The sequence below is a fragment of the Eschrichtius robustus genome, chromosome X (assembly GCF_028021215.1).
Source record: "Eschrichtius robustus isolate mEscRob2 chromosome X, mEscRob2.pri, whole genome shotgun sequence".
Taxonomy (NCBI): Eukaryota; Metazoa; Chordata; class Mammalia; order Artiodactyla; family Eschrichtiidae; genus Eschrichtius; species Eschrichtius robustus.
In genome coordinates, this window is record NC_090845.1 from 42,944,343 (window position 1) to 42,956,458 (window position 12,116).

At 38.9% G+C, this 12,116-nt stretch overlaps 1 protein-coding gene across 1 annotated transcript in view; it reads right to left on the minus strand.

Annotated features, from left to right (window-relative positions):
* The window catches only part of LOC137756299 (5E5 antigen-like), a 105,316-nt gene that overhangs the window by 46,682 nt on the left and 46,518 nt on the right, over positions 1-12,116 (minus strand). Inside the window, exon 4 of the mRNA XM_068532606.1 lies at positions 7,025-7,171. Coding sequence (XP_068388707.1) covers positions 7,133-7,171 — 39 coding nt within the window. The 3' untranslated portion in view covers positions 7,025-7,132. The remainder of the gene's footprint in view (positions 1-7,024; positions 7,172-12,116) is intronic.

Here is a 12,116-nt window from a genome sequence, read left to right on the forward strand (position 1 = left end):
AACTCTCAGACTCACCTGCAAGCTTTACATGCATGGATCTCATCCTAAAGAGCCTAATGAAGACTTTGAGAACTGAATTGCCTAAGTCCCAGATGGGTCACTGGGGCGCGTACATATCAGACACATCCAAGTAGCACTGCCAAGGCTTGGAAAATTGAACTGACATTGGGACCACACCTCACAGAAGGTGGGTTAGAACCTAACTAAGTCAGCTGTCTGCTAAAACAAAAATAGCAACGTTCTTCATGGGCTTTCAACAAGATGCAGAGTTTCATAACATAATATTCAAAATGTGCTGGATAAAATCCAAAATTACTCAGCATGGGAAAAGACTATCAACAGTTGCCAATGTCGAGATGACAGAGATGTTTGAACTATCTGACAAAGACTTTAAAGCAGCTATGACAAAAGTGCTCCAGCAACCAATCGTGCAATCTTGAAACCTACAGAGGAATACAAAGTCTGAGCAAAGACAGAAAATGTATAAAGGAGAACTGTTGGAAATTTTAGAATGGAAAAATATAATAACTGAAATAAAAACTCACTGGATGGGCTCAATGCAGCATGGAGATAAGTCAGTGAACTTAAAGATGAAACCATAGAAATTAGCCAATCTGAACAACAAAGAGAAACCAAGAGAAAACAAACAATAACAAAGAGAAAAAAAGATTTAAAAACAAAACCACAGCGCCCCAGGGATTTGGGGGACAAGAACAGAAGGTCTTTCATTTGTGTCATGGGAGTCCCAGAAAGAGGAGAAAGAATGTAGTGCAGGAAGAAAATCTAACAATATAATAGCTGAAAACTTCCTAAATTTCAAGAGACATAAATCTATACATTCAAAAAGCTACCCTTTAGGAATGAAGGTGAAATACAGATATCTTCAGCTGAAGGAAAACTAAGAACATTCATTGGCGGCTGACTTCCTCTAAGATAACAGCTAAAGAAAGCTCAAAGGGAAATGATACCACAAGGAGCATGAGGGGTGAAGAAAGAGCAAGCGAAATGCTAGATATATGGGTAAATATAAAACACTACACTTCTCCTCTTGAGGTCTTTGTTGAAAGCAAAAATTATAACATTGCCTATGGGGTTTTCAAAGTATGCCAATGTAACAGATCAGATGAAAGTAACAAAAGAAGGGAGGATAAAGGGACCTATATGGTGGTAAGATTTCTACAGTCCTCTTAAAGTGGTAAACTGTTGATTCTAAATCGACAGTGAAGTATATACATCTCAATTCCTAGAGCAGGGACTAAAAAATGATACAAAAAGATACACGAGAGATCAAGTAAAATAAAACACTAAGAAACATCCAAGTAACTCAAAAGAAGGCAGAATACAGAAAGCAGACACCTGAAAATAGAGGGAACAAACAGAAAACAATAATGAAATGATAGGCATAAATCCAACATCAATAACTATGTTAAACTCAAACGGGCTAAACATATGAATGAAAAGACAAAGACTACGAGAGTGAATAAACAATATGAACCATATGCTAACAAAAACATCACTTGAAATATAATACTATCGGGTAGATAGGTTAAAAGTGAAAGGATAGAAAGAGGTATACCATGAAAACACTTCAAAAGAAAGCTGAAGTGGCTTTATACAGACAAAACAGACTTCAAAACAAAGAAAACTGCCAGGGACAAAGAAGGACACTACATAAAAGGGTCAATTTGCCAAGAAGACGTGACAATTCCAAATGCCAAATGCATTTGTACCTAACCACAGACCTTCAAAGTACATGAAGCCAAAACTGACAGAACTCAGAGGAGAAACAGGTAAACCTAAAGTTATCGTCAGAAGCTTCAACACTCCTCTCTCAGTAATACGTGGAAATGGTAGACGGAAAATACCACCAACCAACTGAATCTCATATTTGTAAGACATTCTAACCAACAAAAGCAGAATACACATTCTTTTAAAGCACACGTAAAACATTCATGAGGATAGACCATACCCTGAGGTATAAAACTTTAACAAATTTCAAAGAATTGAAATAATGCAAAATGTGTCTTCTGATCGTAATGAAATTAAACTAGAAATCAACAGCAAAGAGAGAAGATAAAAAATTTCCAAACACTTGGAAATTATACAACACATTGTACTTCTAAATAATGTATGGGTCAAAGGGGAAAGTCTCAAGCGAAAAAAATTGTTGAATTGAACAAAATGAAAATACAACATATCAAAACGTGTGTGATACAGCTAATATGGTGCTTATAGGGAAATTTATAACAAATATTTATATTAGAAAAAAGAGAGAGGTCTCTAATCAACAATCTAAGCTTCTACATGCAGAAAGTAGAAAATGAAGAGCAAAATATACCCAAAGCAAGGAAGGAAATAACAAAGATAAGAGCTGAAATAAATGAAATTGAAAGCAAAAAAAGAAAGAAAGAAAGAAAAGAGAAGAAAATCAATGTAAACAAACACGGGTTATTTGAAAATATCAATACAATTGTTAAGCCTGTAGCAAGACTGACAAAGGAAAAAAAAAGGAGAGAAAAAACACAACTTACTAATATCAGGAGTGAAAGAGGGAACATAACTTACAGTTCCCACTGACATTAAAAGGATAGTAAGGGAATATTATGAACAACTCTATGCATATAAATTTGATAATTAATATTGCTAATATTTTTTATGATTTTTAAAATCTACGTTCTTGAGGTATATTGGTCTGTGGTTTTGTCTTTGTTGTTTTTTTTTCTTACCATCTTTGGCATCAGAGTGATGCTGGCCTTATAAAATAAACTGGGAACTTTTCCCTCTCCTGAAAGATATTGTCTAAAATTGGTGTTATGTCTTCCTCAAATGTTTGTTAGAATTTACCAGCAGAACCACCTGGGTCTGGAGATGTCTTATTCAGAAGATTTTTAACTATGAATTCAGTTTTATTAATGATTATAGAACTACTCAGGTTATTGATTTCATCTCAGATGAGTTTTGGTAGGTTGTAGTTTTCTTGAGAATCGCTGTTAAGTTCTTGTTGAATTCTCAAGTTTGATTCCCCTTGGATTAGAGAAGAGACCATTTGATCCAGGATTTTCCAGATTGTCAGAGAGGTTTCCAATCTTCTTGGCAGTAAATCAGATAGTGGTAGGGGGAGGGGGAAGGGGGAGTTTACAGGGGGATCAGAGGAGAGTGTTGATAGGGTAAATTTCAGGCTCCTAGCTTCTCTGAGAATGACGTGTCACACACCTCTGTAGTTACTACAGTCATCTGAATCCCTATTACCTGGCCAGGGCGGAGGATTTGAAATGTTACAGTGTCTCCACCGCCCCCCTCCCACCAGAGCAACTGCCCTCTGAACCACCTCCTGGGATTCCTCCATCTTACCGGCAGCAAACACATACCCAGGCACAGGTTAAGAGCTGACATGGCTTCTGCCCACACATAACCAGCAGTCTTTTTAATCCGTTTATTATTTTGAAGAGAATTGAGCTGCTACAGAAAAAGTGTGGAAAACACTGCCCCCAGATGTCCCAAAGGAGGTGACTCGGGTTCTGGCCTGGGCTCCTGGGGAAGGCCTTGGGCCAGCCCTTCCCAGCCCAAGGCAGGGCACTTCAATGGAGTCATCCTGCGTTTGGAAACAAAGTCGTGGCACCCAACTGACTGGCTGCAATTCTTCCTCCATTTAGTCAGACTCACAAACTGAGACTCATAAAGCTGAAAGCAACCTCATGAATCCCCCTGTCTGTGACCTTATTTCACAGATGAGGAGACTGTGGTCCAGTTATGGGTAGTAGCTGGCCCAAGGTCGCCTACCTTATTGAGGCAAAAATGGGACTGGAGCCCACATTCCAAGGTCCCAGCACAGTGTTCTTTACCCTACACGTAAAAACAAGTTTTGACTGGACAGCTAATATATATATATGAGGCAGTGTGACAACAGTTCCTGTCATCATGGAATTGAACTTCAGTGGGGAATACAGACATTCAACAATTGCCCAGATAACTAAAATGGAAATGCGTATTAAACCACTAAGGGGCAATGCAAGGAGTGTAAATATCAATATATTGCCTTGAGACTTCCCTGGTGGTCCAGTGGCTAAGACTCCATGCTCCCAATGCAGGGGGCCCGGGTTCAACCTCTGGTCAGGGAACTAGATCCCACATGCCACAACTAAGAGTTCACATGCCACGACTAAAGATCCCACATGCCGCAACGCAGATCCCACGTGCTACAACTAAGACCCGATGCAACCAAATAAATAAATAAATAAATAAATATTTTTCCAAAAAATACATTGCCTTAAAATTTTTCCCCAAAATACAACCCACCACCACCATCAGCACCACAGTCATAGTGATTCCAGTGGAAAAGTTTCGCCTTGGAAAATTGGGGAATGATCATATGTGATCTTTCAGTGATGAAGTGAAATTGCATGTTGTTTAAGTCTGCCACCCAGAGGGTGCTTTTGTCCCCCATCTGAAGCACAATCTTAGACAGGTAAATGGAGAAGAATGTCACATTTAGTATACTAAGAAACTAGACAAAAAGACGGACGTTGAAAGGAATAATGATTCTAGCCACGAGTCCTTTCTTGGACCAGGATGAAAGAGCCACTGTAAGGTGACTCAAGCCAAGCATCATGACCCAGATGCTGCTGGTGAGGTAGCACCGCAGCCATGAAGGCCCTGAAGCAGGCTCCAATCACCAGCATGACATACTCCAGAGAGCGGGAGCCCTCTGCTGAGTAAACTGGATAGTTCTGCAAGCAGAGAATGAATGAATGTAGGAATCTGTTTCAACAGCTTGCTAGTGAAGAAAGAGCATGATGAAACACGCACAGATAAAGCTTCTAGCTTTATCTCAGAGTCTGATCAATGTTAACATTTTAAATGGGAAACTTCTATGAAAGTTTGACAAGTTACTCTTTTGGGAGATGTTTCCCCCACAACTTGCGCTCTCATGATGGGAGCATTTAAAGGGTCTCTGATTTTCCCCTCTACTTTCAAGGGATAAACAAAATCGTGGAATCTGAGACTTGAGGTGACAGTGGCCATCACTGAAGCTTTCTTTGCACATAGTAAGTTACCACATGGGAGAGTTGAATAAAAAAGACTCAAGTCTGTAGCCCATGAACTGAGAATTCTATTGTATCAGGAGGTCAGGCTCTTTTAACCATAATGATAATGACTCAAATAGGTATGCAATTCTACATGAAATATAGAGCCTTCTGGAAGAAAAAACAAGGTCAAGTCACCTACGAGGTGGCCGAGAAAACTACTAAAAGAGATGTTTCCAGAGTCTTCTAAACAACATTGTGAAGTGAGGTAAACGGAACACATAGTTTCGGACAGAAAAGCAGGAGTAACTGTCAGAGACTGTCACCAGAATGGATAGGATTCAGGCCACAGTTGTACCAAACAGGTGTCTGACCACCCACCTGGGCTCTCTGCTCATCATTTCAAAACTCTATAAAGGTGCTTATTTTGGTTAAAGGTATAGAATTTAAGATTTTTTAAAAATGTCTAATGTACTCAGCTTAAAATTCAGATTCATACCTGCCAACTGTGCTTGGGCACAAATAATTAATCATCATCACAATAAGCTGTAAAAGTGTAAAGCGGCAACTAACATAAAGCCTTAATGGAATCTCCCTCCTTGAAAGTTAATAGAATGGTTTAGTTCACACTTCCCTCAGACCCTCAGGAGCTGGCGAAGTAACCTCAGAAGTACCCTGTTAGTTCAGTAATTCTGTGAGTCAATGGAAAAATGACAATGACTGATCTTGGGCTCTGTGTCTCAATGCCTTGATAGAAGAAAGGACAAGATGAAATATGCACAAAACTTCTCATTTTATCTCAGGACTTGACAAAAATAACACTTATTTTTATACATGTTCACTGCTGTATCCAGAGCACCTAGTACAGAGTCTGGCATATAGTGGGACCACAAAAAGTGTTTTTTGGAATAAATAGACAATCTCGTTCTCAGACAAAAATTCTGCCAAACTACAAATATATGCCCTGAAAAGTCACTATTTTGTTATTTACAGTGATATACAAGGAAGGGAAGAAAGAAATAGCAAACCGAACATCCATTTTGTTATTTTTGTCTTGGTATGGTTTGGTGAAATCAGACAAGTGAAGATAATGCATACCTTTTATTGTTTACTAGGTATGTGATTTGGGGCAAATGATTTGAATGCCTCTCTTAAGTATGTATGGCCTCATACCTAAAATAAGGCCAATAATCTCTTCCTCACAGTGTCACAGTAAAGACTAAATGTATACTATTTCAGAGCCTGGCACACAACAGCGGTTCTAACAAACGAAGACCCATGAGACAGTATGAGAAAGCCTCTCATGTTCTTCTTTGACCTCAAACACAGAGCCCAAGTAGAGGTGTGTTATCATCCATGTCACTTTCTGAGTTTCTTCCCAAAGAAACGAGTCCATCACTCATTACAGCAAGAATTCTCTACCCTGACTGCAGAGCGGAACCCCAGGGAAGCTTTCCCATCAGGTGACCTGCTTGCTTTAACTCATCAGTAGTGGATGAGAGGATAAAGCTGCCTGGTGGGGTCCTCTACCTGGCCCTGAACCCCCAGGCCCTGTGCCCTCGAGGAGGGAGCCTAGGTACTTGGGAACAGAGGGGTCCCAGAAAGGATGCCATCAGTAGACAGGGAGCATGATGGTCGAGAGGCAGGAGACAGGCAGGCACAGCCTAGGGAGCACCAGGGAAGGATGGCTGGCCCCAATTAGGAGCATACGACCTCTTCCTCAGAGAAGCAACCTTCATTTCACCAGTAAGTGAAAGGACGTTTCAAAATAACTTCTACAAGCTGTGATTTGACAGAAATTTCGAGTGAATGTATACCTAAGCTTTCCAAAAAACAGCTCTGAAATTGGCTGGTTAATTTGGCCTAAACCGTAACACATGGATTGATCTAAATGCTGCTGAAAGCTTCCATTTTAAAAGCAACATATGTATTTTTGCAATACAGGTTTAACATTTTTAAAAAAAATTCGTAAGTGATGTAATCGGAAGGTCAATACTCACCAAGCTGAGCAAAAGTATTTCTCTTCAAGAGGGCGCCAATCAAGCAGAAGCCATTCCCATCTTTACCTCCTAGATAAGCCATATGCTATTTTAGTTCTTTATATAACTTCAAGGATGTTGCAACCTTTTGGCACTCAGTTTCTCCATCTGTTTAAAAAAAAAAAAAAGCAGGGAGGGATGGATCTAGCTAACTCTAAAACACTATGCTTCTCTTCTGAAAACAGCAATTATTGGTACTTCCCTCTAGGCTGGGAATTTTATTACCAAATATGCTTATCTTTTAAGATGTGGTTCCAGAAGAGGGACCAGAGTTTAAAAAATAACACGATGAGTTAACACAGGCTTAAAGGAAAACTTTCTAGACACCTTGTTCATCCTAAAACAGGACAGACCACATCATCTCCTTTTTCTTTTAATCAAGTTTCCATAACCCCATCTCCCAGATGCGAGAAACCTCTCTCATATTAGCGAAGGCCTGTCTTAAGATAGAATAAATCTACTTATAGGCTGGGAACTCTCTTGCTAAGTATGTGGTTGTTATAATCACAAAAGATGAGCACAGTATTGAGTCAATAGCTTACTGGGGACCCAGTGCCGCATACTAATCTCAACACCCTTGCTTAGCCCATAGCTAGAAGTGCAAGATGCTGACCAAAAAAAAAAAAAAAAAAAATCCAAGGCTTAAAAGAGTGCTCTCATTTAGTATTGACGATGGAAGAATCACATCTATTATTGTGATACATACAAGTTATAATCAAGTTAACATACCAGCAAAGGCCTCATTTTGTAACATTCTCGATAATAGAGGACAAGTCATAAAAACAAAGTATAGCCAAGAACAGTCTGTTTTAAAAAGCATGGGATATTTAGAGTACATGAAGAAAAATGGATTTTTCATAAGTTCGAAAGCAGAGAAAACCTTCGTATTCATTAAACACTGCACAAAATCTTTCATAGGTCTTAAATTTGATAATACTGCATGCTCTAAGAACCCAATGTAGCTACAGAATATTCAACATTTGTCAAGCACTGAGAACTGTACAGACTGCAAAAGCAGAGAGTCCTCAATCACAGAACATAAGGATTCAAAAGCACATTAACAATGACCAAGCTAGGGAACAGTTTAACCGTTTCATTCATTACAAAGGCCCTGTTCTATAACCACTTGAAGTGTTTTTGGTTTGTAATCATACAAGTCCATTTCTTTAAAGTGGAGAACTATTATTGTAGCCAAAGGTCAACAAGCACCTGTGTTCAGAGTCCGCAAACGAAAATCCGTTAGGAAGAAGTACATTCATACTAATGTAGTGTCTGCAAAGTGAAACTTCAACTCTCGATTATTTCTAAGGGGAACATGAAGCCCTCTTTTCTCACTCCAACTCGTTTCTTTGGACCTTAACACCATGCACAAAATGTCTAACTTCTACCATTTTGAAAGGGTTCTCCTAAAAAGCACAAAGAAATTTTTAATTACAAAAGAATTAAAGAAGAAGAACCAATAAGATTTTTTCCACTTACTATAAGAAATATATAAAGGAAGACAAAATGTTATTAAAAATGCTTGATAATAAACTCACGTTGTCAAAATAAAATGTGGAGGTTCATGAAAAATAATCACAACCTTGCTAAATATTAACGTAAAAATTACCTCTTAATGTAGAAATTATTTAAGGGTCCAGTCTCGAATGAACATAAATAAAATTTTCTAGACGTAGATAGCTGAACAGGTAAATTCTTTATTTCTCTCATATTTTTCAGAGTATGTTCACATAGCTCTTAAGTTTAATTCACAAGACATAATATGATCTAGTCCATTGTATAAATGGATTCATTTGGAAAGCCTCCGTTTGTTCATAGGCGGGAAACATGCTCGCTTCCTGTGTTCCAGGAGACCATACTTAATATAATTAGTAGTTTTTCTAAGATTTACTTTGCATGCTTCTCATGTGATTAAGACACTGGCAGGGCTAGCCCCCATGTGGGGTAGCAACTGAGCAGGGGCAAAATGCTCACTTGCTAGAATGTTCACAAGCCTATACTGGTAAGTCCTTGGCCTTCAGTGTTTATGACCCTGAGGCTTTGGTTACGATTCAAGTATTTTACCAGAAAGGAATAATATAGCTAACAGCCACAAAAATATTAATAATTATGACATGCTAATTTATTTCTATCAGCAAAGAAGACACCAGGTGAGAGGAATTTTTTTTAACATCTTTATTGGAGTATAATTGCTTTACAATGGTGTGTTAGTTTCTGCTTTATAACAAAGTGAATCAGCCATACATATACATATATCCCCATATCTCCTCCCTCTTGCTTCTCCCTCCCACCCTCCCTATCCCACCCCTCTACGTGGTCACAAAGCACCGAGCTGATCTCCCTGTGCTATGCAGCTGCTTCCCACTAGCTATCTATTTTACATTTGGTAGTATATATATGTCCATGCCACTCTCTCACTTCGTCCCAGCTTACCCTTCCCCCTCCCCGTGTCCTCAAGTCCATTCTCAATGTCTGCGTCTTTATTCCTGTCCTGCCCCTAGGTTCTTCAGAACCATTTTTTTTTCCTTTTTTAGATTCCAAATATATGTGTTAGTATACGGTATTTGTTTTTCTCTTTCTGACTTACTTCACTCTGTATGACAGACTCTAGGTCCATCCACCTCACTACAAATAACTCAATTTCATTTCTTTTTATGGCTGAGTAATATTCCATTGTGTACATGTGCCACATCTTCTTTATGCATTCACCTGTCGATGGACATGGACACTTAGGTTGCTTCCATGTCCTGGCTACTGTAAACAGAGTTGCAATGAACATTGTGGTACATGACTCTTTTGGAATTATGGTTTTCTCAGGGTATATGCCCAGTAGTGGGATTGCTGGGTCATATGGTAGTTCTATTTTTAGTTTTTTAAGGAACCTCCATACTGTTCTCCATAGTGGCTGTATCCATTTACATTCCCACCAAAAGTGCAAAAGGGTTCCCTTTTCTCCACACCCTCTCCAGCATTTACTGTTTGTAGATTTTTTGATGATGGCCACTCTGACTGGTGTGAGGTGATACCTCATTGTAGTTTTGATTTGCATTTCTCTAACGATTGGTGATGCTGAGCATCCTTTCATGTGTTTGTTGGCAATCTTTACATCTTCCTTTGAGAAATGTCTATATAGGTCTTCTGGCCATTTTTGGATTGGGTTGTTTGTTTTTTGATATTGAGCTGCATGAGCTGCTTGTAAATTTTGGAGACTAATCCTTTGCCAGTTGCTCCATTTGCAAATAGTTTCTCCCATTCTGAGGGTTGTCTTTTAGTCTTGTTTATGGCTTCCTTTGCTGTGCAAAAGTTCTTAAGTTTCATTAGGTCCCATTTGTTTATTTGTGTTTTTATTTCCATTTCTCTAGGAGGTGGGTCAAAAAGGATCTTGCTGTGATTTACATCATAGAGTGTTCCGCCTATGTTTTTCTCTAAAAGTTTGATGGTGTCTGGCCTTACATTTAGGTCTTTAATCCATTTTGAGTTTATTTTTGTGTATGGTGTTAGGGAGCGTTCTAATTTCATTCTTTTACATGTAGCTGTCCAGTTTTCCCAGCACCACTTATTGAAGAGGCTGTCTTTTCTCCATTGTATATTCTTGCCTCCTTTATCAAAAATAAGGTGACCATATGTGTGTGGGTTTATCTCTGGGCTTTCTGTCCTGTTCCATTGATCCATATTTCTGTTTTTGTGCCAGTACCATACTGTCTTGATTACTGTAGCTTTGTAGTATCGTCTGAAGTCAGGGAGCCTGATTCCTCCAGCTCCGTTTTTCTTTCTCAAGATTGCTTAGGCTGTTCGGGGTCTCTTGTGTTTCCATACAAATTGTGACATTTTTTGTTCTAGTTCTGTGAAAAATGCCAGTGGTAGTTTGATAGGGATTGCATTGAATCTGTAGATTGCTTTGGGTAGTAGAGTCATTTTCACAATGTTGATTCTTCCAGTCCAAGAACATGGCATACCTCTCCATCTGTTTGTATCATCTTTAATTTCCTTCATCAGTGTCTTATAGTTTTCTGCATACAGGTCTTTTGTTTCCTTAGGTAGGTTTATTCCTAGGTATTTTATTCTTTTTGTTGCAGTGGTAAATGTGTCTCCTTAATTTCTCTTTCAGATTTTTCATCATTAGTGTATAAGAATGCAAGAGATTTCTGTGCATTAATTTTGTATCCTGCTACTTTACCAAATTCATTGATTAGCTCTAGTAGTTTTCTGGTAGCATCTTTAGGATTCTCTATGTATAGTATCATGTCATCTGCAAACTGTGACGGCTTTACTTCTTCTTTTCCGATTTGGATTTCTTTTATTTCTTTTTCTTCTCTGATGGCCGTGGCTAAAACTTCGAAAACTATGTTGAATAATAGTGGTGAGAGTGGACAACCTTGTCTTGTTCCTGATCTTAGAGGAAATGGTTTCAGTGTTTCACCATTGAGAACGATGTTGGTTGTGGGTTTGTCATATATGGCCTTTATCATGTTGAGGTAAGTTCCCTCTATGCCTACTTTCTGGAGGGTTTTTATCATAAATGGGTGTTGAATTTTGTCAAAAGCTTTTTCTGCATCTACTGAGGTGATCATATGGTTTTTCTCCTTTAATTTATTAATATGGCTTATCACATTGATTGATTTGCGAGAGGAAATTTAAACGGACTCTCCTCCCCCTCTGCCCTTCCCCAGTGGCCCAGCTGGGTTGCCTGGGGTCTAGGAAGTGAAAGGCGAAAAAGGCAGAGGGTTCCTAATAGTTGAGAAACCTGAAAGACTGATTTATCTACTTCCCTAGGTTGCCTTAAAGGCCAGCAATTCTGATTTGCGTTTGTTTTAACCCTCAAATAACTTTATCAAAGTACACAGGTAAAGACAGAAATTAAGATGTACAAAGAAAAAAAATGTAGAAGGCCCAGTTACACAATTCATGGAAAAGCATCACATTTGCATCTCTCAGTCAAGAGACGCATTATGGGAAAGCAGACATTCTGGCTTCCCAAAGCCCCACAGCCTCTGCAGCTTGGCTACTTTAGGGGTGGACCACTTCTCAAAAGACCTTTCGGCATCTTGGAACC